Genomic DNA, 27,218 nt, shown 5'->3' with positions numbered 1-27,218 from the left:
TATGATGGTGCTCTGTGCCACTGTGAAACTTCTGCCGGAGACGTACACTACCGGTTGGTCGGGATCCAACCTGCAAATAATCCGACCGAAAAGCTCTTTTCGATTTGTTTTCCTCCATCTATCAGAACATTGTGATAGGTAGAGGAAAACAAATCGTGAACACACTAAAGCAGTTACTGATTGTCAAGTATTGAATAAATGGTAGGCATATTTTCGAAAGTAAAAGTAAATCTAAAAAACGTATTGCTTTTTAGGGGAAATTATCGACAATACTCATTGGATTATTTTATATTATCACATTTACGGATTACTGGCAATTCTCTATAACAATTGCGAATTATTTCATAATCATTAAGACATATAAAAGTAATCCTGATACACCCTAACCTTTACTAATACATCTTGATGCAACAGAAGCATGCACTGTAAAAAAATCATATAATTCATTCAAATATTTCCACACATGATGAAGCGCAAATATCAACAAAATGATTCCAAAACACTTCTACAAAATCCCCAAAATTTATGTCAAACCCTAATGTTTTATCACATAAACATAGTAACACAGTGATTTCTATTAGTTTCCTTTTGAATTCAATTCCATTGAAATTTCTGAGATTTACCTTGCACTTTGCACCAGTATTTTGTAACAGTGCGTTCGACTAGAGCATTAAATGTAAACAAAAGTATAGGTCAAAATGTAGAATGTGTGGTGTGAAACAAAGTCCAGTAGTTTAAACTCTATTGGCGATTTGCTGCAAAGCTCAACTTGATCATGCGACACCTACGATTCAGCTCATGAACTAACAAAGTGATACAGTTTGTTTTCATACACTCGTAATTGAATCGTAGCTTCCAACAAAATTTCAATTTTATGCTCGAAAAAGCATTACCAGTACCAAAATATGCATGAAATGGGTAAGAAATTTAGTTTTATTTGCAATTATTTAGAAGTTGCAACCATTAATCTATTTGGCTTATACATTTCTTCGAAATATACTCGTACCATTATGGTGCTTATTAAAATACTTTTGTTAAATTAAATTTCAGCTGGAAACCGAGACCCAATCAAGACCAATATTAAACTCCTTGATATTTTGGACTACGTAGGAGATTCTGTTAGACCTATCAGAGAAAGATCTGCTGTGTATGATGCAAAGCATGTAGTTTGTATAGGTTATACCAGAAAAATTGATAACAAAGTTTGCATCAAAGGCTACGTAACACAATCTTCTCACCCTGGTAACATGCCGCATGAAGTCAGCTTAAGGATAACAAATAATGTTTCTGAATGGGCCCTTTGCTGCTCATGTAAAGCAGGAACCGCTCGGTGCAAACATATAGTGGCTTGTCTACTTCATCTAAACCGGTAGCTATGCCGTTATACTTTAAAGTGCACAGCTGTTTTATCTAGTCACATATTTTAGATCTGAAGAAATAGAATATCTGTCTTGCACTGACACGCAGCAAGCATGGGGGATTCTAAAAACAGAGAAAATTGGTTCATGGGGCGCGAAAAAAGTTACTGAGCTTTGCTGTTCCAAAACACCTACTCGTATTCTTCCCACTGATCCAGAGCTTAGAGATGCGATCGTGAAGGAGTCTTTCACGAGGATATTGAACGGTACACCCAAAACAATTTCCCAATGCAAAAAAGGCATTACATCCTTTCGTGCATATACCGAATTAGAATCATGCCTTCTTCGCGTTGTAGACCAAGCATAGTTACTGCATCATACCAACACAGCTTGATTCATGATGAAATAAATTGATTGAGAATACACGCTACCATATTATCTGCCCGCATGTAAAAGTATTAGTGGTTTTGCTTGCTGAGTCTCCAAAAAGGTGGTGTTTTCTATACATGAATACCTCTGGGGTGTTTGTAAGAAGCTCTGTCTTCATACACAGTTACGCTTTTTTGTCTGCGAACAGCTCAATTTCAACCACACTAAACGCGTGAACAGTTTGCGTTTATGAGAGTGTGTGATATACGCATTATTTTCCCATAGCGAATGGCTTTTGTCGTAAAATCATCGCTCTCTCATTCTATGCTTCAGAGAAGAGTGGAAGAAAATGATTTGTGCTCAGATTGATTTGCGATGATCGTTAAACAGGGCGATGATGTGCGCTCGCTTGATGACATGGCGTCATATTGGCGTAGTCAACATAAAAAACTTTGTAACAAAATTAAGGAAATTTGTCTAAATACAAAGGAGAAGCACTTTAGTTTCGATCAAATTAGAGAAAGTGTGCATTGTTTTCTATTGTCTACTGCTACTGGTATTTGTTGATGACATTTCAAGCGATTTTGACGTTGTCAAACTGACCCCCATTGATCGGTTGAAAAACGATGTTACCTATTGAGTTCTACAATGAACTTTAAAAAACCTAATTGTCAAACTCTGTATGTAGAGATAGGGATGCCAGTTACCTGTGTGCGCTGGATTCGCATGTTCGGGAAATAATACAAACTGGATTGAGTAACTGCCACTGATGCTCAAAAGTGCAAAACCATGTCATCACTGCCCTTATAGTTTATGATACTTTAAACTTAAATACTTTTACTGCCAAATACCTATATGATATCACCTGAAAGTACTGTTGATGTGAGGAATGCCAGAAATGATTGGTGGACGGCTTCTATCAGACAAATGTTGAAATTTGTTAGCCCAATGTTCCCATATAGGTAACTTTCTCCTGCGTATAGTGCGCTTAAATAATCGTTAATCATTATTAACATTTATGAACCTATCTAGTGGCTAGAACTCGCATATTGCTGGTAAATTTAGGGTTGAGAGAACGCCGAAAGCTCAATATAAAATCAACACATAATCATCACCCACACCCCTTCAATTTGATGATGTTATAAACTGTTCTCTCCAATATGCAGCATGTGATCAGTAGACAGGCGAAATGCAAACAGTTCCTTGAGCGTGTATTAGTATTTTCAGAGCGCATATGTATCCGAGTGGAGATATCCTTTACATGTGTATTAGTGAGGAGTCATTTCACTACTAATACTACGATATCGTTAAATTCACTAATACATTCCCAACTGTGGGTTTGTGTAAGTTTCTGTGGTGTAATCGCCATTTAAAACATTTTTGTCCCGGACCAATATCGCTTTCTATGCATTATACCAGTTACAATGCAAAATTCTCATTAGAATCATGCTTATTCGCATGTAATTCATACGGCTAGCGTTTTGGGTGTATGTATAATACCATATGTATGCATAGTTCTTCTGTATTTTGTTTTGTGTGTCTTTGTAGTTTCAAAATCTTCAGCATTGTTTAAGCACAGAGAAGGAAGAGTATTGAATCCACCAATAGTGCATCCAGTTCGGGCCTTTCAATCAAATCCTTCATCTTCAGGATATTGTTCGAGAGAAGAGCTAAGTGCAATGCTGCGAAGAATTTCTGATGTATCGATAAATACTGCGAGCTTCATGAAATTAGAAGAAAGAGAATACTTTGTGTCGCATTCCTTGCGAATCATTTTTCTGCAATTGCTGGCCAACACGTCTTGACCCACCAACTGTGCTCGAAAAACTGCCAAATAATCGCGTGCCTACTTTCTTTGCCACATTCAATACACTCACACTTGCTCACAAAACCGAAGGCTTTACTATTCCCTTCTCTCATGTCCAACTCTCACAACTAAAACATATACGTCGACAAAGCTTTCGCTCAGTTGACAAGCACGCCACCACTCCACCAGTCTGGCATCCATCAATCTTTATTTTTCTCTCGGTTTCTCCCTCTCGTTTCCCATAAGAATTCAAACCGTCAGCCACACACACTTACTCACGGGACAGCTCACTTAGGTAAGTATGTTCAACTGCAACCCACACCGTCGCACACCCATCGCTCTGTCGTTTTATCGCTCAGTTTCTCCCTCTCGTTTCCAAAGCTTCGAAATTATGCTTTACAAAGCACACACATTACAACGGGACAACGTCTTGAAGTTCTATTCTGGTGGCACCTTCGTACTTTATGCTCGAATCGTGTCGTTCACAAATAATAGGGATGACTATTTTCTTTTTTTTTGCCAGCCATATTCAATGAAAAGATATTTTTGTATGCTCAATTTATATATTTTTTCTATGAAGGTCTTATCTACTACACTTTGAAAATAACGTTAAGCTTGATATGGATAAAGTGATTGATGTTGCTATTGAAACCCTATATCAGAATACAAATCCAAAGATCATTTCGTATCACGGCTAGTTCTTGCTACAAATTATATACATATTTAACGAACGTCAATCCTAACTGGGATAAAAAAAATTGCTCAATATTGGAGCATGAACAACATTAAAACAAGTGCAATGAAATATGGTACGAAAACAGAGAATTTAGCATTCGAGTGCTATAAACGTAGAAGGAATCCATTAATTAGAAAAAGTGGTTTCATAATTAAGCAGGACGAATCCTGGTTTGGAGCATCCCCAGATAGGGTTGACCCTATTGGTGACATGATTCTGGAAATCAAATGTCCAGTAGTAGGGGAAAATGGCGGGATATCTAATATCGAAAACTGTAATGCAGTCAAAAAGTACGTTAAGCGGTGTCCTCAAATGAGCGCTCTGAAAATGAATGTCAAACATGCTTATTACGCTCAGGTGCAAATGAATATGTGGGTAACAAATACCAAATCTTGTGATTTTATTCTGTATTCATCAAAAGAGGATGATTTTATTCTGATAGAAGTATCTTTCGATATTGTTTTCGTAGAAAAGATGGCTAATGATCTAAAATGCCTATATTTTTCAGAAATGCTCCCAAGGCTCATAAAGAGATCGAACGATTGATATCAATGTGTGTAAACAAAACTATGTAAAAGTCTACTGTTCCTTACTATTTGTCAAACGATATTATGCTTTCAAAGTATCTTTTTATTTAAAAATGGAAAATGTGCATGTTACAATAAAAGTTATCAGCAAAATAATAATACCACATAAAATAATACTTTGAAATTTGAAGTAATTTCATTTTACTAACAATTGAAAATGGAATGTAATTGCGAACATTTTGGAAATAGTATGTACTGTGCCATTTACACGATCCAACAGTCTTCCGTCACCGACACAACACGTCAATGGAACGTTGAAATTTGTTACAAGAAGTTCCTATGGAGACGTTGACACACATGGTCAATGACACGGAACATTTTGATGTACCGAACGTGTGTACGCGCATATACAAAAAATGCATGCAACTTGTCCTGATGGAACGGTGACGTGACTTTGAGGTTCTGTTCCGTTGGAGAAAGCTGATGTATCGTGCGTTATATTACTTAATGGAATAATTAAATTCGCAGCACTGAATAACATCGTACACGGTAAATTTGATATACATAGGGAATTAGTACTAGCGTACTCAGTAAGTCCAGTCGGAAAATTAGCCAGAATTCTGACTGGCTTTAACTAGGAATCCGGTTCCAAGGACACAGCCGATTCTAACCAGAATCGATAGTGTCACTGGAGCCGGAAGATTTATTAGAACCAGCCAGAAATCCGGCACATTTTCCGACTGATTTTACTGGGTAGTATCCATAAACTACCCTCTAAGAACGGTTGGTTTCAAAATCGTCCAATGAAGGACGTTCGTTGGACCAATTTGGACAACGTCCAAATAACCGTTCAACGAACGTCCATCGTTGGACCCGTGTTGAACGATTTTGAAACAATTTTTTGGACGTCTCAGTGGGTATAGTGAGAACTTAACCAGTAACTTCAGCCGGAAAATGAGTCGGATTACTTGCTGGTTCCAATAAGTACTCCGGCTCCAGTGACACAATCGATTCTAATTAGAAGGACTTGTGCCACTGGAGCCGGAATACGAACCAAAACCAGCCAAAATTCCGGTTCGTTTTCCTGCTGAACTCAATTGGGTACCAACTAATGAGACGTTTGTTTGACAATTCAGCAATGGGTTTTGTCAACAAGATTGTTTTGCTCTACTCCTGCGACAGAAAAACTCGTCCGACAAACATATTTCGTTAGTCCGATTCGCTTGATATTAGATCGAATCAACGATATTGTCGAACTCATGGATTGCTTAATTGCTGAAAATAATGTAATATTTATCCATATCCAGGTAAAAGCTACTGTGAGTGTGTTAATAATCACCTAATTTAGGTACAGTGATTTACTTCTACTTTCGCGCACTTTTCAGGTTTTCTAATGGCGTTTTTGCTTGAAGCGAAACTGAGTCAGTTTTAACCCCAACTGCTGTCAAAATGTATGAACTGACAGCGGTTGGGGTTAGAACCTGACTCAGTTTCGGGGTCAAGCAAAAACGCCATAAGTAAATTGTGGAATTTCTACCTATTTTATGGTACTACGCTAGTACTTATTTACTAGGTACATTCAGTTTACCGTGTACCTAGTTCCCAAAGTCCCCTCTAAGAACGGTTGGTTTCAAAATCGTCCAATGAAGGACATTCGTTAGACCAATTTGGACAACGTCCAAATAACCGTTCAACAAACGCCCATCGTTGGACCCGTGTTGAAAGATTTTGAAACAATTTTTTGGACGTCTCAGTGGGTCGTGATGTGCTTTTTCTACGTTGCTTGGCAATTGTGGGATGCTGCAAATTCTGTTACGTTTTACAGCTTGTTGTCAGTAAATCCGGAGACAGAGGTTTGTACAATACATTTAACAAAATCCATCTCATCGATTCTCTAGCCAATTTTATCTGTTCTTTTCATTAGCAGATATGGAATCGTATAACACCGCGGGATCAACTTCCTCGTCCAACGGCCAGTATGGTAAAATTGGCAAAAAATTTATTTCGTCAAAAACTGCCTTGCTCAAAACCGTCTAAAACTACCTGTTTTGGTAGATCATGAAGATACGCTTACCGATTGTCGTACAGGTTATCGTTTTACATTCAACGACAATAGACAGTGTTCAACATGGTCACCGGCAAATTGTCATTAGTGCTTATTCATCCTCCTGTACATGATATGCATATTAGTAGGCAACCCCTCGGGAATCCAAGTACCTTAAGAAACTGGAAGTATTGCTGAGCAAACAGGAAGCAAATCGTTCCTGTGTTCTTAGTAAGAATAAGTATTACAAGAAACCTAATATGTTGAGTGATCAGTAACTATTGTCATTTATCGCGGATGAAACCGCGTAACAGCCAAGGCAATGCCACCAGCACAAAGTTGCGTTTACCTATGACAAGGCATTACTCTTTAATCTGCTAATCTTGACGGTCTCGTTGGTCCTATACTACATTGCGACATGCATGATTGATACTGCTCATAAGCAAACGAAGAGCGAGTACAACGGAAGCATTAAGTTGAAAATCTACCTGCCCAGTTCATCAACTGCCACACTACGAAATTCTACATTACTTACTTGAAGGGAAAGTTGATCGTCTAGCCGTCTGCAATCGGACACTGACATGACAGGAAGAATGTAGACCTGGTTGATTTCTCGGAATTGTACATCCCGCCAGCTAAATTATGATAATTAATTTCGGATTTTTGTTGGTACGCGAAGACGTTTTCGGATCTTATTATTAGCATTTCGGTTGAGAATTTGCCGATCCGAATAATATAAATAGCGGTGTTATCACATTAATATGTTAATTCATTTTCGTTTCAGATATGGTGATGCTGGACAACGGCAATGCGCAAAGTGTACTGTTCACCTACACACCCCATTAACCCATTTCAGATGGTAGTACATCGTAAACAACATTGTTAAAAACTAATGTGTTAGTTTGTACTAATTATTACATCCGAGGTATCTCTAATTAACTTTAGTATTATTATAGTAATTATTTTATTTCAAATAAATAAATGTATCAAATTAAAATCCATTTTTAATTTTGCTTTGACATATTATTGTTATTCTAGGAGTACAAAGTTTACATTTTAAATATATTTACTTTTGATAAGAGAAAATTCCTAATCACAATGTTTTAACTTTGAAAATTAAAGGAACGATTCCATTCAGAATGAATGTTTGCGAAAACTTAAAAAGAAAGTAAACTCGTCTTAAATTTTATGTGTTGGAATCGCACTATCGAAAATACTATTTAGTATTTACTAATCGAATATACTATACTAGTTAGTTGAAAGGTTTTCTAGTTTAAGGCCAAATTTATGTCAAATACCAAGTGCATTTCAAAGTTATGATTACAATATGCTGAAACGAAATATGTGTTGCGACTATAAATTAATTGAGAACAGTAGTTCTTTCTTCAAAAAGTTATCGTTTTATCGTGTTTTTCTTTCGTACAATTAAATAAAATATACTCTTTTATTGTATTGTATATTTATTGGGGCTTTAACCTGGTTGGTCATTCGCCCATACTCTCTTATTTTTTATTACATGCATTTTTTATAAATATATGGTAGTCAAGATATAGTATTGTATTTCTTTACTAATGATACCAAATCGTTTGTCTTTACATTTTGGTTATATTCTAAAACTTATCTTCACGAAGAATGGGACGAGTCAAATAGACCTTTCTCGTCAAAATTTTTTATATGATAGGATGCTTCCTTTTTTATTCCCAATTCGTTACTGCCTATTGCCGCGATGATTTGGTACCTCTAACTATTGAAAAAATAAAAAATAGTGCAAGCTGCCCATTTAACCCTATATTCTGAATACCTATCTTGCCTTGCTTCCCCGTATTTTTACGGCTGGATGTTGTTGGCTCGAATCAAAACTTGTCGAAAGTAAACAAAGTTCATTTCATATCGTCAACCTGGCGCCCAGGTGGTGAAATCAACGGAGTGCTGGAGTGATGCCAAAAAAATTTTATTTCCAGATTAAATTTTACTAAACTTCCCAGTTTAACTCAGCCGGAATGCTGGCTGGTTCTAATTCGTATTCCAGCTCCTGTGACACAACCGATTCAAGTTAGAATGTTCAAGGGGTACCATTTCGATGCGGCTTAGCCGCATAACCGAGGCCTAGGAACCGAAGCGCCGTCGGAAGCAAGCGAACCTGTGACCCACTCGTTTGCCCGGCTTACTCAAACATAGGGGCTATCCCTAGTTTAAGTCCGACTGAGCGGTAGCGAAGTCGGACAGCACGCGCAAAAGCGATGTGGCGTAGCCACATTGGGTGCTGGAAACAAAATAAAATTGGCAACGCTAGTAAAATGTAAACACAAATGAACACTCCGGATGAACCTATCGTCAATTGACATTTCGACGAGTTTTGATTCGAGCCAATAATATGGGCCCATTTTTACACCATTTGGATGAATTTCCTGTGGGGAATACTAAAAGGATGCCAGATCTGCATATATATTAGTAAATTTGAAGATTTTGCATTTTCACTGCAGATCTTTTGCAGATTACAAATATTTAGCAGAACAAAGCCTATGCCAGCCAATTTATTCGCCTGCTTTCAACATTTTTGATCATTTAATATATATATATATATATATATATATATATATATATATATATATATATATATATATATATATATATATATATATATATATATATATATATATATATATATATATATATATATATATATATATATATATATATATATATATATATATATATATATATATATATATATATATATATATATATATATATATATATATATATATATATATATATATATATATATATATATATATATATATATATATATATATATATATATATATATATATATATATATATATATATATATATATATATATATATATATACTACATTTCTATGTCAAATTTATTGAAGATTTTTGTAGCAATCTGCAGACTTTTATATTTTTACTGCAGGCTATTGTTTAAATGGACCTGGCATCACTGATGCTGAAATGATTCATTCATATAGCTGTCAAAAACATAGAGCATTGTATGAAAATGTATAACCTCACTTTTCTGACAGTTCAGTGTGCTTGTTTACCTAAGACTTGTTTACATGGACTTTTAAAATTTACATTACTTGAATACTTTCGATGCTCTTTGTTCATACATTGACCAATCGGCACTGGATGTAATACCCGGTGACATATGCTGAATCGCAAGATCAAGTATTGGGCTATAAAACGATTGCTTTCTGGATGATGGATAAGGATTTTTACACATTTGTTTGTTTGCTCGTGGGTTAAGTCCTAACAAGATGATCCGATTGATTACTCATTTTAGGTGGTGAAGTTTACCTGAACTGTATAGGTAACGAATTCGGTTGATGATAAGTTGTTGAAATGATTTTGTTCGTTCAATGTCCATATCGAAGAACGTTTCCATTGGTCAGAATGCCTGCCAGCGTATGATGGCTGCAAACATGAGGACAACAAGGTTATCGCTTTCGAATGGAACAATTATTTATTAATCGTGTTCAAGTTCCATTACAGCAAAAGTTTCGTCGATGATCACATTGTCATTGATTTAGCCGGCAAATGCAAAACAGTGCTCGGCACTGACGATAAGGAGTAAGAAGGATTTGATATGAGTGATAAGAATGCAGAGCATTATACATTCTGGAAGAATATCAGGGAGGAGAAATTTTATGTAAATTTATATTATATCCCGAGTTGCCATCATTTTGGCACCGCAATAAAGGTATCTTTCAACTGCTGTCTTGTTCAAATTGGTAGGAAATAACTAGGCATGCTTCGGAGATCTGTCTTAACGCTCTCTACTTAGCGCAGGATACGCGAAACCGCTGCTAGCTTTCCAAAGAAAATTCCTAACTGCTGCTACTCTATCAGTCTCTCTCGACTGAGGACTACAATTTCGGTCGGATAAATTATGCTATGAAAATTGTATTTCCTGGAATTTCATCTGACGCGATCAATTCATTGTGAGGAACTTCGCTGCGTTTCAATATTGCTTGCCTCTGTAGGTGATGATGTGTGTGGATTCACTTCGGCACGGCAGCCTGAATAAATCATCTGCCCAAAAGCCTCTAGGTTATACTATGGTCACTTTAAAAACGCTCTGCTATTTAATCTTGTAGCTCTCGGCATGTCAGTCCTGGCACTCTTCTCGACTATTCCTGGCACTGTACCGCTGATGTCGCACTTATTACGGTATTCAAACTTGGCGAGAGCGGCAGTAGTTTCGTCGGAATTGTTCACTCGACAAGCAGTAAGATCAAGGACTCTGCTACTTATGCCTGAGCCCCTCGTTGAAACCTTCGTCCTGCCGGAGTGTTAGCTTCGTCCGATACCGGAGCGTATTGCTGAACCGAAGCAGTCTGCTACTGGCGCTGCTTCCTTCGAATCGGAATCGCTGAATATTCCCGTTAGCCGAATGTACAACGTGGCCGAAGGCAAACCGATTGCAGTAACACCACCAGCCGTAGCTGACATTTTAGCCTTTAATCCAAGTCCCTGTCATTGACATAGCGACAGACGAGTGCGGCGCAGGCTGGACCATCGGTTGACTCGGTGCCGGACGGGTCGAAACAGCTGCAACAGGAGCGGACCTAGAATGGGTTGTAAAGGTCATCAATTGCCATAGATCACCAAAATGCTCTGCGACTAACATTGTGAACAAGACAAACCAAATGAAATTGATCGCAACAACGATAAAATAATCTAAATTCTACCCAAACATTTGAAACATTTGAAAAGGGTCTAACTGCCAAACGTAAACCTTGAGAAAAAGGCAAAAGAAGTTTGGGTCGAATTCATTATAATTCTATTTAAAAAATTTAATACTGTTTTATTTAGTTTAATTGTGCATATTGTTTACATCAGACACTCCCCTTAATTCATTGAGTACGTATTTCACTGCCTTTATAATCCTTTTGGAATCAGTTACAATAATCCTTTATAATCATTTTATAATAAGTGTATTGCTAGTTAGGACTTTTATATCAGCCGGGCCCTTTTATAATTTGTTATAAAATCATTATCAAAATTCTTCATAATCCATTGTTGCGTTATGTTTATGTACATGGCCAGATAGATAGTTTTTAACTGGGACGGGAGTGTGGATACGAAAAACCTAATGTCAATTGCAGCCCGGGGTAGCTGTCAAATGCAGCCAAAGGGAACCGTCAAATGCTGTCAGAGGGAACTGTCAAATGTAGCCAGTCCATTTAAAATATGTGAGGAAGAAAGAGTGGCTATGCAAGACAAGAGATAAAATGAACAGAAAAAAAGAAAAAGAAAATATCTATCCACAGGTTCTGTCCCAGGATTTTAATAGAGAACATGAAAATTCAATTTGTTTGCATTTGGCAGTAGGTCTTTTTCAAATGTTTGGCTAGAAATTCCTTACTTCTTCAATGAATCATGTACAAGAAAAGTAAAAATCTCGAGTACTTTTTCAAATGGACGTATGTAACAATGAGAGATTCTCTTTGAGGTCTTTCTCTTCTGTTCATTACTCGGCCATTTCAACATTTACTACTCTACTCTTTGCATAATATTGTAGTAAAAACCGTCGGCTTTCGATATGTACTGGAAAATTAGTACAAAGTGTTGTAATGACGTCGTAATAAACGAAAGAGAAAGTAAACAAAGAGAGGCTCTCAATGTTACTTACGTCCATTTGAAAAAGTACTCGAGAAATGTTAAATTTAACGGAACGATGTATGATGCCGACATCAAATAAAAACTTACAGCTGAGCGACCTTGTTTGGAAAGTGTTAATATTTGGTAGGGTGACCATATCAGACGAGTAAAAAAACCAGGACAGTCGAAAGGGTACTGATTCCGCCGTTACCTTTCAATCGACATTGCCTTTTCCGCATGTTTTCGGCAGTTAAAAAGTTCTGGGGTCTGACAGGCAGAGCTTGCACAGTAAAAAAGTTATGGGAGTCTGGGAGGAAGAGCTCTGCCAGAAAGTCTTTAATCGGAATTTCACAGTGACAGTTCTTGCTACACCACCATAAGCAAACGTTTAATGCTGAGATGGTCTATGCAAGGTTGCTGTTATTCGCGTCGTTGGACTCAAAAACATTCACCACCTTCGAATAATCTGAGAACGAAGGGAGCAAAACATGCACTGCGAATGAAGCAACCGCTATGCTTAATACGAGCGGCCGTGAGCGACCTGTGTACGATGAGCGTTCTTGCTGTTCGTGCCGTCTTCCATTCGTTCCTATTCCACTCTCTTGTATTGTTACGAACTGGTGGAATCATAGACGAGTGCACCTGCCAATGACGACTCAAGACGAGTCATTGTAAGACTCGCCGCGAGTGAAACCAGATGCAAGCATGAATGCGAACGTACGCGGAAGTTTGAAGAGAAAAATAAGTGATGCAGTGGAAGAAGTGAACGATTCCGCTGGAGGCAAAAAATATAGATGTCTCGCGGATATCGATGCTGAAAGGAAATGTGTATACGAACAAAAAAATTTCAATCCGGGCAATTTTAAGCGTCACTTTATATCCTGTCACGCGGAAGTGGCGCATCGGTTAAACTTAGTGAGCGAAGGTAGTGATCAGCCGCAAAATACCAAAAAGCGACCAAAGTCGGCGTCTAAGGTGCAGGTGGAAACCACCAGAAGTAATGTGCTTTTAGGCACATTGCAAATGATAACAGAGAACAACCTCTCGATTCGATTCCCGGAATGGGAAGGTGTTCAGTTGCTATTGGGTCCTTTGTGGAATGCATGCGATTTAAAAATTTCAAGGAACACACTTCCAACCCTCATTCACCGTGCTGCTGACATTATGCGGCATACAATGGCCGGTAAGTTTTACCAAAAGCCAATTTGCCTTAAAGTAGATGCAGCAACCCGGCATTCGAAGTCGATTTTTGGCATAAACTTGACTTTTACGGATGACGACGGCATTGTACAGATAATGCATTTAGGTAAGTAAAATTTATCATATTATGTAATTAAATATATGGAATAATAACACCAACGGACCAACCACCAGCTTTTTATGTATCTATATATTGAAAATAGTATATTTGTGGAACTTTTTGTGCAGGTTTTTTTTTAAGAAAAACGGAAATACGAAGCGAAAGTTCTCAATTCACATCATCATCATCTTTCGTTTCGTATTTCCTTTTGTATAAGAAAATAACAGGTAAAGTCTAATAACCCTTTAACGTATGATGGTTAATAGTAATGGTGAAGTTTTTCCACAAAATATAATGCTTTTTCATCTCCCAAAGGTTTGCAATGCTGAAAGAAACACCTTGCATATTGTGATATTTAACTTCAGAACATTGTTCAATGGCTCAATTACCACTGGTGGCGCAAATCACTTCCGTGTAAAGGCCCGAACATAATCAATGCGGTGCGGCACGATACGGCGCGGCAATTTTGTTTAAACCATTTCGATTGGATGCGTGTACCCACAAAGACTGTGATGCGGCTCGTTGCGGCGGCTGCAGGGTTTAAAATTTCTCAACAAGAATGCGGCAAGCGCGTTCGGCAAACGTGCGTGGATTTATTTATCGTATAACTGGGAATTCAAGAGGAAGGCACATTATTTTCAGAGATTATTCTGTTGCAATTAATGTAGGCTACTATTCGTGGTAAAATATTTTTTGAAAGTCATTGGAAATGCTTAAAAAATAGAAATATGAAGAAATTCAGAAATTTCACTTATTTTGAATTCAATGCGATGACATACATATTTTTGTACTTCGAACCATTGCAATTTATGTAGGCTACAATTATTAAGGGAAACTCTTTTGAAATTTATTGTATCTTTTCCAACAAATGATAGGAATCGTAGAATTTCAGAAATATATGTTGTTCAGCTAATAACTTTAAATTCAAAGCAATAACATATACATTTTTGTACAACAGTCGTTTCCAAATTATGTAGGCTTCAGTTTACGAATATGCTTGAAATTCATTAGAAATACACACACCAAAATCTCATAGAAATATCAAAATAGAACATTGAAAAAACAAGTATGATAGATGTTACTATTTTAAGGGTTAAATGTAATATAATGCACCATATAAATTTTGTACAACAAATATTCTTTTTAGACAGAAAATGGTGTATCATATCAATGTTCCATGGTAACTTTAATGAAATTTTTTATTGGTGTTTACTATATAACATGCCCGTTTTTGAAGGCACATGTTATTTCTTACTATAATCAGTAATTTTTGAAAATCTTGATTTACGATGTATGGTATTATTCCATGTATGGAATCACGACGGACGTTGAGATCCATCTGGTGTCTTATACAATTTTTATATTCATTTTTATCGATTGTAGTTTTTTTTATAATAGTGGTTCTTTGTGATTTCATTATTGTAAACGTCTTTTTATATACATTTATGTTTATTTCATTTTCCGAAGAAACGTTAAGATATACCCGTGAATAAATTCCGTTTGACAGAAGCATCTGCGGCCCATGGGGTGTCCCGGAAAACTGGTTCTGGAATCTCCTGAATCGTCCATAAGAACCTCACATACCAATAGAAATGCTTGAAATGTCAAATACCACAAAACTTGCAGGTATAGATGACGAAAGTAAATAAATTCTAAAGAATTTGTAAGCCTGATTTCGAAATATTAATTTGGATGGATTTTCATTTCGCTTTTTGTTAAAATATGCTTGTTCTCAAATTCATCATCTACCATTTTGGCACAAACCTTTTCTAAGATGTCTAAAATTTGAAGTTATTAACTTTCTACCATAGTTGATTAGTTGAAAATTGTGGAAATTATAATTTCAATCTTACCTTAGTCATAGTAAAAAAATATTATTGTGTTAATGTGTAGTAAAATTGAAAAGGATGAAAGGATCATTTTAACTACAAGTTTTTCTTTACTTGAACACTGAATATGGTTAATGTATTCATACAGACAATCGTAACATTTTTAACTGTCGTCTGGGTTTGTTGGAAATATTTTTTTTACCAATACTATTTGAGCAAACAATAGTTTTAAGAGCAGTCATGTTTAGAGATTTACTGGAACAATATTTTCAGTGTGAGAAATCTCATTTATTCTGCAATTCTACAATATAACATCCAATGAATTTTTAACGAAAAAAAATCAGAAACTTTTACCTGCATCCATTGTCATTGTTTGATGTATAAAAATGTGTATGCCATCGATTTAAATATAAATATTGACTGAATAAATGAAATTGCTGAATTTCTCTTCGTAGTTTGTTTAGTACTTTAAATGAATTTCACAAGACTTTCATTTATAAACTGTAGTCTATATTCCCGAAATGAATGCACCCTTTTGGTTTAAATGTCGTTAATAAAAACAAAAAAAACATGTAGTCTATATTATTTGCAATCTATTGATGTATAATAATGTATAAACCATCGCTGTAGCTTCAAAGTTTGTGGTTGAGCAATTGCTAAATATCTTCTTGCCGCATTCACTGCGGCAGCGATTTTAGTCCTTGCCGCATTTGCCGCAACGCAGCTTATTGTGTTTACGCCTTAAGACTTTAATCAGTATTAAAATCATGTTTCAATTTATTTTAATTCAGCTGCTCACGAAATGCCTGAAAGACAGACGCAAGAGAATCTACAACGAGTAATTATGGATGAGATCAAGGTTTTTGGGATTGAATATTCGCAAATTGTGGCTATCACCAGCGACAATGGTCAAAATATATTGGCCGCAGTTCGATACATGAAACGACTGTTGGGAGATACCCTAGAGGGCTCCCTCGGTAGTATTCTTCGCAAAGAATATTCACTTGTTGCGAACTCTTGTGATTCGGAGAATATCGAAACACCGGAACTGACTGAAACCTTTGTTAGAGATGAGGAAGACATTTTAGAATGCGAATTACAGATGGTACCTGAAAATGACGACTTCGTTGAAGATTTATCTCGAACCGAATACGACGATGAACTGTTTGAAGATGGCGAAGATGATAAGATGATTAACATCGACATCCTGGAAAGTGTAAGATGTGGAGCCCATACAGCTCAATTGGCTGTATGGGACGTCTTGCGAGAGTACAAAACTCGCCTCTCGAACATCAACAAAAAATGCCTCAGAATGCACAAGAAAGCCAACCGCCAAATGTTCATGTTCCATAAAACTGCTCTACCACCGAAGGTTTGTGAAACAAGGTGGAATATATGGTACATATTACTGCGATACCTCAAGGAACTAGAAGGTACACCATTTTTGGCGCTTCTTCAAACCAATGATCCGGATATTGGTAAGAATTTGTATTTTTCTAAGATTAAGGTAAAGAATCAAAATGGTTGTACATCAACAATTTTAGTTATTTAGTTTTTCAAGCAGTATGTATCGTATAACTAATATATAAATTATTTTTCAGATTTCTCTCGGCAATGGTCTTTCATAAATAAGTTTTGTGATGCCTTTGAGCCGTTGTTCTACCTAACATTGAGATCGCAGAAAGATCATGTGCCAGTATCGCAATTCTACGCAGATTGGCTACTGTGCCAAGCACAGTTGAACGCAGTCAATCAATCGCAAAACAATGTCTTAGCCAGAAAATTGCTCGTTGCTATGGACAAACGATCGAAGATACTACGTACCAGCATGCCTTTTAAAGCATGTTTATACATTGACCCTAGATTCAATTTCCTTGGGTCGAATCGTCTCAGTGCCGATGAAAAAATCGAAATACAGGTTGGTTCTAACGAACGCTGCGCATATTTGGAGATATTGGTTTTTTTTTGGTTTCAGAAATACCTCATGTCGTTCAATATTCGACTGAACGACCTTGCAGGCCTAAATGAAGAAAAATGCAGTGACCGGAATGATGAAAAGACTTCTGATGACTTCGTTGAGGAGTATCTCACGAACTTATTTCAGGAAGAAACTGTCACTCTGAGTCCATCAACAAACAGTTCAGATTCCTTCATAACGGAGATAATCAAATTGGAAACTCGCCCGAAGGTTCCCATCACTGCATTTTCAGCAAAAGAAGTCACTAATGCCCTTGCACTACCATCAACTAGTGCACATTCCCCAACATCTGATTATTTCGATATATTCAAATATTGGAAACAGCGAAAAGTTTCCAATCCTCGCTTGTACCGCATTGCCATGGCACTGCTTTCGATTCCCTCTACACAAGTTACCGTAGAAAGATTATTTAGTCAGTTGAAACTCCTAATTACAGATTCAAGAACGCGGCTTGGGGACAAAATGATAAAAGATATCATGCTCCTCAAAATGAATAAAGTTTTGTGGCCCGAAGTCATCATGGTGCTCGAAGCAGAGTTAGAAAAATGACACACTGTATAGCTAGAAATTCTTCGATCTTTGTTAGATTGATGACAGAACTTGTTTAATCTACATCTTTTATTTACTAATAAATGAATTATGGAAAATGGTACATTAGTTTATTTTTTGTTCTGATATCCAGAGTCATACGCATTGAAGAGCGAATAAAGGCGCTAAAATCTAGGCTTATTAGCCAGGGCAATGTGAAAATACTTTTGTCCCGTCCCAATGGACCAAAGGAGTGACATTAACCTTCTTAGCCAAGTCACTCCCAACGATTTATTATATGCCCCTAAAACTGAAACGGTCGGTCGTTTTTTCCTCCTCTAAGATTCAAAACAATTCGTTCATTAAATTTTTCATTGAATGGATAATTCAATCGCTATCTAATTTTGAAACATCTTCAAACCCAACTCTGCACAGTAGGGCTGGCCGTTTTTATATTTGCTACATAGGAAAATATTCTTCTAATATTAGTATTGACAAGAATAACACTATAGAATAGGGTGGAAGTTTTCCGTGGCTTAACTTTTTGTCGGTTCCGACAGCATAAGTCATTAAATTGACTTTACGCTTGTCCGGACATGCCGCAGACTCAGGTGATTCGCATTTAATGCCAAAAGATCCTGACTTCTGCGTTGCAGAAGACAAAGAGTTAAGTAGCCGGGAAACTCTAAGCTTGCTCATTGACCCTACTCCACGCTTTTCTAAACTTTCTTACAAGTATTTGAACTTGCTCTTCCTTGAGTACTATGGCTCCTAATATTTGAAAAATACTTCAGCTTCCAGTCCCTTGCTAATTATATGTCGTTACAATATAAAAAACTACAGAATAAGTTCAGTGTTTTTCAGGATGGTTTTCAATACTGGCTGTGTAAGGGTTGGAACAAAACAGAACAGAACAGATGTCCAGTGTCATACGCATTCAACATTAACCTTCAAGGGATAAATTTCAAGGGATTTGTAGGGTTTGATAATGTTTTTGGCCACGAAACTGTATTATAATTTTGTGGCGATATAGAGAGTGTTTGTTCATTCAGTTAATGTTTATATAATAATTTCTTACATGAATATATTCGCAAAATGTCACCACAAAATTTCAAAATTGAGCCAGCGATAGTGAATATTTCGTGCGCGTGCGGTCCAAATACATCATAAATCAAAATCCTCTGGGCCAACTGTTTTGAAACTTCGCAGAGATTTCACATCGTTTCCCAGGTAACTACTAGAGCATTCATTTTCAATTATTATATTATTTTTACATCAATAACAAATTGAGTGTTTTTTCGGCTTCCAGCTGTTATACAAAAATGTAACATCTCGAAAAAAGAAAAATTCTACGTAGTTTTAACACGTTAATTCAAAATTTTCCATTTTATATCCATAACGTTGACACATTTAGCTAAATCGCCTATCCATATAAAAAGTGACTCAGGTAGATAGGGTGATGAGCCTATTTTCACCATACTAAGCAAGGTGCCTCACTAATTCGATAATTTCTTGCATTACAATCAATGGACTGCGTAAAAATTGACATGAACCGCTTTGCTTCGTTGTTAAGAACCAATACAATAACACAAATGCGTTGAAAACAGTAAAATTCTCGTGTTTGAGCACAATGAAAACTCGAATCGAGTGCCCCTATTGTTGCGCTACCATTTGACTCAATGCCTTGAACAAAGATGGCAGACACTGCTCTAACCAACGGCTTCAAATTGGTAGGGTGATAATAGAAACATGGTGCAAATAGGCTCATCACCCTACCTGGAGAAATACATGAAAAAGCACTGCGCAAAATTTCCAAACGGTTGGTCTAGTAGATTAAAAGTCATGATGTACAGCGCAAACTTTTTTGTGGCGCCTCCATAAAGGAATGTCACTTGCTAAATTTAAAATATTTTACAATAAAAATCTTACAAAATGTCGATCAAATGTAGCAAAATCATATAAAAAACAATCGAATATACTAACACTTTCTGTATAACTAGAAATAATTCCTAAAAACATACCATTTTTCATCGAATCCTAACGCTCATTCGAGTAACCTTAGATTCCTCCTGCTTATGGTAAACTTTTATTTTCCTTACCACAAATCTTCACTGCCCTCAATTGTGGCGCATTTTTTAGCCGTTCCTAGATGTTTTTATAAGATTTTACAATCATAGATATTCATTGTGGCACGTTTAATTGATGATTACAGAGGGAGATAATATAAATAAGATAAATAAAAAAGCACGTGCCATGCTGCACAGCGAAACGAACTGGTAAGTAGCCTGTTCAAGCTGTTGGCATTATGCATCAATATACAATGCAAAATTTATACGAAGAACTCAAATAATTATTAGTGTAATTTATAATCCTTGCCTCGGCCATAAAGATGATGAGACGCAGCTCTCATAAAAAAGTGCACAGGTTATACCTAACATCATAATTTTCTTGACAGCTAATAATTATAATAGGCTGGAAAGGGCAAACTCTATGCACGAAACTCCCCCGGTGCACATGAATCGTAAGTTCAATATTCTGGTTACAGTTGAAACTGGAAAATCCAACCAGCGACACTCGTATTTTCTCTGGTTCTAAACAATGGAATCACGTCGGAAGTAGTGCGCTGTATTCGTACAATGATGCGCTATGCAGCGCACTGCTCCCGACATCATTGATTAGTACTAAACAACAGAAAAAAAACGACTGTCGTTGGTTGGATTTTCCAGGTTTCAACTGTAACGATAATAGTCAGAAACAGAAAATCCATTGCTCGCAGTTAGCTGCATCAGCTCACCGAAGAAAGCATCGTCTCGAGCGTTCATCGCGAGTGGATGGTTTGGGTTAAGCTGAGCATATGTCGCAAGCGAAAAACTTTCTTGCCGAGTGAACCGATCCAAACTCGTGGCCCGACGCTAAAAGAGAACGAGTGACGTGTGTTCGGTTAGCCAAGGTGCGTAATTCACCGAATGGCGAACGAAAGTGTGGAAGAAGCATAAACACGAAAAGCAATAATTCTCTCGTATTCACTTCCCTTCGAGAACGAACGGAAAGCAGTTTCGCATAGCACAAGCACGTCTTTGATGAAATGTATATAATCTGAGGGATGTCTCATTGTGAGAATCAGCAACCTTGGGTCTATGCAGTACCGGCGAGGAGTTTTCAGTACTAAAAACACGACATGGACGTAAATCAGAAACATCAGTGATCCCAAGTAGCTTCCCTGCGCTATGCCTGGCAATCTCGATTGACAACCATTATCTCTCGACTTGAGAGCTGCAAAACCTACCGTTGTTACCAAAAATTTCTCCGTTTAATCGATTGTTATATGAAAACTGGCGGATAGCTTGGTGTAAATAATATCAGTTTGAGCCCGAGCTTGAAAAAATTGACATCCCTGCGTGAATTTGAAAGAAAACAAAATTCAATTCATGCACGACGCGATGAAAGAAATGTTTGGTTCGTTTCCCTCGTTTTCGTTCATGCTATTCTCGCTGTTAATGTTGTATGGGCTTTCACGATTACCTGGTTTGAGTTGCTTGTGGGGCCTACGGGTCACGATCGCGTATCCGTGTTCTTTGTTATTTACTTTAATATCGGTGGTGCTGGCAGTTGTTTGGGAAGTAGTAGGCACATCACAATGATCGTTCACGCTGTGCGTACGTTCTGTTGTTCCATTAATCGTTGGTGCCTGAGCTGCAAATCCGATGGTTTGTGATTTAGTTGATGTTGATGAAGGGCTGTGTGAAGGGTATGCTTGCAGTTGATATTGCTTCGTTAGAGGTTTGTGTACATGGTTTCTCGTAGTGTGTCTTCTTGTATAACAACCTAGGACACGCAGGAGTCTGTCCTTCATACGTGCGCAGCGTGATTTGAGATTTGGTCACGCGTTTTGCTTTGAATTGAAAGTTCAGATATGAAGGAATAGGTCACTCGCATTCTCACGAAATAAAAACCACCGTTACGTATTCCGACATGATGGTTGTAATAAATTTATTAATAGTACCCAGGTGTTGATCGTGCAGACGCATATCAATCTTATCATTGTCGATATAAATGGGTATCTTGGTCGTATCATGCTCAACGACGTATTGCATGTTGTCTTCCATTGCGTAGCTTTCCGTTATAGCCAAAGTTTTAAATGTTATCAGTAATGAGTGTAGTAAGCTTGTATAACGACGACTTCCGATAGTCTAAACTGCATTTGCAAATTTGCTTTTGAATTTTGCTGTTGAGTTTCAAACATCTTGAAATGAATGATCGATATCGTATCGATGAAATTAACGGTGCTTTATTGTTCACAATGGCTTTGGAAAATATTTATTATTCGATTGCTTTGCTTGTTTATAATACTGGCACGGTACATATAGACAGCAAACTTTAGGTAGAAACGTTCGTTTGATTCACTGCACTGTTGACAAGTAGAGCGACTGATTAGGTGCTATTTTTCTTTTTATGGAATGGATTTCCAGTAAGACGAAAAAAACCACTAACAAGAGATCTCAAGTAGAAGCAGAAGCACCAAAATGCCGATGTGTCTTTTCAGAGGTACCAAAGGGAATTCTTCGAGTCCCGGATTGAATGACGATTTAAGCCAAGGAGAAGCGCTGGTAACCATTGTTTCATCGATATTGACGACGTACTCTTGGGAGATTTAAAGAACCATCGAAAGGTACAATTGGGAGATTCGACTATATTAAGTTTTGTTTGACACATTCCGATTGAGGATGAGTATATGTTGCAGTTATGGTTGCGGTCAGTCGTTACTGCGATCTAGAGCATAGTGAAAATCGAAGACTGAATAGATAGAAATATATTAGGCTTACACGAGAAAAACCAGGACAAATCAAGCATTTTCCTCGACTTCCCAGGACACCAGGACAGACAATGCAAAACCAGGACATGTCCTGGGAAACCAGGACGTATGGTCACCCTATATTTGGCAGCGAACCAAACCAAGTTTCTCATACTATGATCGAATCAACAAAAATTCCAAGACCATGTAAACAATCTTTCTGAACTGTCAAAAAAGTGAGGTTAAACATTATCATGCAATGTTCTCCACCGAGAAGTTCACTTTAGTTTGTTTACATAACCAATGAACTTTGTACCGCGAATCACCACTTCATTTGCCGCGTTGCCAGGAACTCAAGCAAAAATAAACAAAACAGTGTTGCCCAAACACACATTTTGAGTCCCACCATTCTTGCAAAGGTGAAAAAAATACTCAACATTCTTGCATTTTTCAAATTTAAAAAAATCATTAAAAAATCACGATAGCTCTAAAAAGTCTCTGGCGAATGACCCTGTGTGGTTAAAGCCCAATAAATAATAATAATAATAATAATAATAATAAAAAGTCTCATTTCAACGGAAATATTCTTAAAAACGTGTATTCTTTTGAATAAAAAAAAAGAAAAAAGGGGGTTAGTTCGGACGAGAAAGGTGCCGCAGATGATGATCATGATATCATCGATATTTACCCACAGTATGTGAATCCACGATATCCTTAAGGATTGAAAATATTTTTAGGCGTTGCATGATCCTCTCAACATGTATTCTCGCCTTGGCTATTGCTTCGTTCGTAACTGCTTCTGATGCTGTGAGCTTGTTATTAAGCATATATGGTGGGATGTGTAATTTTATTCCTTTCATTGACAACTCATTTTCTATGGTGAAACCTTTGTCAACCATAACTTCGTCCACATGAAGATGTAATGAAGCGATAAGATTTTCTTGATTAAATATAAATTTATCCGATGCCTTTCCAGAATATGCTTTACTACAAAAGGTGATAAGTCCCGCTGGACTAACTCCAATCAGAATCTTAATCGTGCGTCTTGACTTGTATTGAGAATAAGTAGCTAAACGACAATTGAGACACTTCAAGGTGGCCAAAGGTATCTCGGTACAGTCTAGCACAATGGAAACGTTAGCAAACTTTCCTTAGAAGCAATGAGGTATATTCTGCCTTATTTCTTCTTTTTCAGGCATGTAAACAAATGGAGAGAGAATTTGAGCTAATATTTGCACCGTATAATTAAAATATTTAGCTACGGTTGAAGTGTGAGTCTTGAAGAGAATTCCCATGGCAACAAATGACAAGTTTTGCTTAAGCTTTGCAAAAACTAAACTTACTCTGTCTGTGCAGTGCATGCTGAATTTGTTTGGATAGACTGAGTCTTCGAGTTTTTTTGAAGCCAAACACAGTTCTTGTAACATATCAAACGAAGGTAGACCGGTCCACGTATTCAAATCATCGGCACTCTCCAGGAGGTCAGCAAACTTAAACTGTTCTTTTCTCTTTCCTTTGTGGGATATTACCATATCATTATTGGTAGGTACTTGCAAGTTCTGAGTGCAGGTCATGTTGCCTAAATTATCGTATGATCCTTCTGAATTACTCAGCTTCTTTATAAATTTAGTTTCCGTGTGATCATATGATTCAAGGTTACGTACATCTACAACATTTACAAATGTAGATGAAGAATCCAATGTAGGATCATTATCGATGAATGGAGTCGTCACGGCGGACCCTGCGCTTTGAGCAATTTCTTTTGCTACAACATCAAATCGAGGAACTGCTCGACGGTATGAAATACGTGGTTTGTTGTACGGATTACGCTTAGATAGTTCGTCGATGACAGGCAAGTTTCTAGATGGTTTTGTGTTGCTTTTTAAACGTTTTCCACCTGTAAGCAGAAAATATTGTTTAACGGTCTCGATTTTCGATTAATCAGTCTCTGTTTAATGAGTCTTTCAAACTAAAATTATTATCTAAAGTTTCATTTACCTGGTATATAATCACACTTCGTAAAATGGTTGCTGCATACTTTCGAGCTTTTCGTCAAATGTTTTAGTCGTAGAATTTTCTTCCATTCAGAGATACTCTTTGGGCATTTTGGTATACTATGTAATGTTACTGTATCACTAGCACGTGATTTACAGCCTGTTACAGTGCACATTCGATATCTTACAGATCTTGGTAAGCTCATGCAGTATGTATGATCACTGATGAGAATGTTCCCATCGGTACAGTGATTATATTTCCGAGGATGGCTTATTTGTCGTTTAACTTTAATCGATGGAACTGCTTTTGGTCGTAAGAACAGCGATTGCACTAAACATTAGACATAAAATTAAAAAAAAAAACATAAAATAAAAGGAAATATTAAAAGAGCATACCTGTTTTAAAATCGCGCTCTCGAAAATGCTTCTCGCATATTTTCATATTCAATGTATTGTCGTCGTCGTTCATCAGGAAAACGTCCTTCCAAAGATGTAGAAGATCTGACTTCTTTGAGGATGGGAATCGAATTAGATTCTTGCGCGTTTGTGTCCGACATCCCAAGACGCAGCAGCTACTTTTAGCCTTTATTCTTGTTCGCGATTCCGGTATGTTAACGGATGGAACAGCCCATGATTTCAATTTTTTATTCGAATCTGAAGTGAATAGTTATCCTCAGTTTAAAATATTGATCTGATTGCTATATGAAAACTTACAGTATATGAAATCACTTTTCTTGAAATGAGCCCGACATATTCTTTCCTCTCGCGATCCAGACAATTTCATAAATTTACACCATCTCGAAAAGGTTTTGCTTGATTTAGGAGGAACGGGAAATGTTGCGGCGGCCGCGGTGCTTCCCAAACATTCCGGAACTACACATTTCAGCTTGTAGCTCTACGAATATTAGCAAAAATCACTATGTTTTTCACGATTTTCCAACAATATTTACTCACCACCTTATAAAACAATAGTTTTCCTCTGTTTTCGTTAACAATTATCAACAAATGAATCGGTGATATGTTGTTTAAAAGTTATTTTCTTACCAATGTTTACAGAAAATATATGCACTATGACAGAAAAGAAGGAAATCAGCAACACTTTGCTTCCAGCGCTATCTATGAGCGGTTTTAACGTAGAATCGCCAATAACGACTTGTAAATTGCTAAAATGGGAGAATCAAGTGGTAAGTGGACAGCCAAGCATATTCTGTTTCCATAATTTTTATATTTTCTTTGGTTTCAGCAAAAGAACTTACGCTATGGAGAAGTGTGTCAGTTTGCAGTTCAAAAATTTGGATTTCTACTTGGTGTGTATAATGATCCGTCCGTCCGGGAGGTGGTCCAGTAGAGGCAGTCAGGAACTCCAGATACTTGAAAATCACCCGCAGTTTACTGGATTGTTCCGATAATGCTTTGGGATAAAATAGACTGACATGTCAGGCTGATTTGTTGTAATGTGCGACGTGTTCTGCATTGAAGGTGAGTTCTCAGTGGTTTCATTTGAGTAATGCTTAATTCGTTTTTTCTTGTTGATTTAAGGAGCTCAAGCTTGACAAACGGTTCTGAATCACTGGTGGAATGATGATAGCAAAGTCGTTGGATTACAGCAGGTCGTGGGCGACTCTTGAATAATGTCGCGTTGTGTATTATTTGTGATCATTGATCATCATCATTGCAGTATTGAAGTTTCGCAAAATTGAGTGCTGAAGCTCTTGCAAGTAATATTTCCAATTTGCAGAGCCTAAACAAAATACACTTAAAATTCATCAAACTTTGTTTTCAATGATATTGAATAAGAAAGAAAGTTTTCTCTTGTGTGTGCTGTAGTCAAAAATGACAACATCAGCTTGCTTAAATTGAACGGAAACCAATTTGGGTGCGTCTTTAGAAAACAGATGATTTGGATTCTATATAAGCATAGATGATTGGTGGATATTATGCAGGTTCATTTCGATATTGTAATCGCTGCTTTATCCGCTCTCCTCTTTAGGCTTCGTATGTGTTTCTTCTCCCAGCTGCTGCGCATAGTTTGATTTGTCAGTCTGCTAACCACAGAATGCAGAATTTGGTACAGTGTGTACGGCATGTACCCGGCGAAGCAAATCAAACTTCCGGCGTTTCAAAGAATTTGCTCACAGCATGTTTTCGGATACACATATACTATTATTGTAATACAAACACATACTAATGAAATATATTTTACATGGTTATTTTACTTAAAAAATATGGCATTAAGCCGTAATATAACTGAATATGAAACGGATTTCTGTTTTAATCGCATGTTTGAGACTTTGGTTTCCTTGTACTATAATGGGAGTAATGAG

The 27,218-nt window shown here is 37.0% G+C and overlaps 3 protein-coding genes across 5 annotated transcripts in view; 2 read left to right on the top strand and 1 right to left on the bottom strand.

The window, feature by feature from the left end:
* The window catches only part of LOC131688869 (thymidylate synthase), an 888,839-nt gene that overhangs the window by 202,273 nt on the left and 659,348 nt on the right, over positions 1-27,218 (bottom strand). The gene's annotated exons all lie outside the window — the stretch shown is intronic.
* On the top strand, positions 283-26,497 carry LOC131689257 (uncharacterized). The gene is made up of 6 exons (XM_058974262.1): positions 283-918; positions 1,051-1,369; positions 1,428-1,624; positions 25,951-26,078; positions 26,138-26,373; positions 26,434-26,497. Exons 1-5 carry the CDS (start codon positions 906-908, stop codon positions 26,240-26,242), a joined length of 762 nt encoding a protein of 253 aa, XP_058830245.1. The 5' UTR covers positions 283-905; the 3' UTR covers positions 26,243-26,373; positions 26,434-26,497.
* LOC131688731 (uncharacterized) lies at positions 13,150-18,442 on the top strand. Its single transcript, XM_058973249.1, has 4 exons — positions 13,150-13,779; positions 16,394-17,080; positions 17,204-17,520; positions 17,578-18,442. Exons 1-4 carry the CDS (start codon positions 13,179-13,181, stop codon positions 18,127-18,129), a joined length of 2,157 nt encoding a protein of 718 aa, XP_058829232.1. The 5' UTR covers positions 13,150-13,178; the 3' UTR covers positions 18,130-18,442.

Source organism: Topomyia yanbarensis, chromosome 1, assembly GCF_030247195.1.
Source record: "Topomyia yanbarensis strain Yona2022 chromosome 1, ASM3024719v1, whole genome shotgun sequence".
Taxonomy (NCBI): Eukaryota; Metazoa; Arthropoda; class Insecta; order Diptera; family Culicidae; genus Topomyia; species Topomyia yanbarensis.
This window is presented reverse-complemented; position numbering and strand designations above follow the sequence as displayed.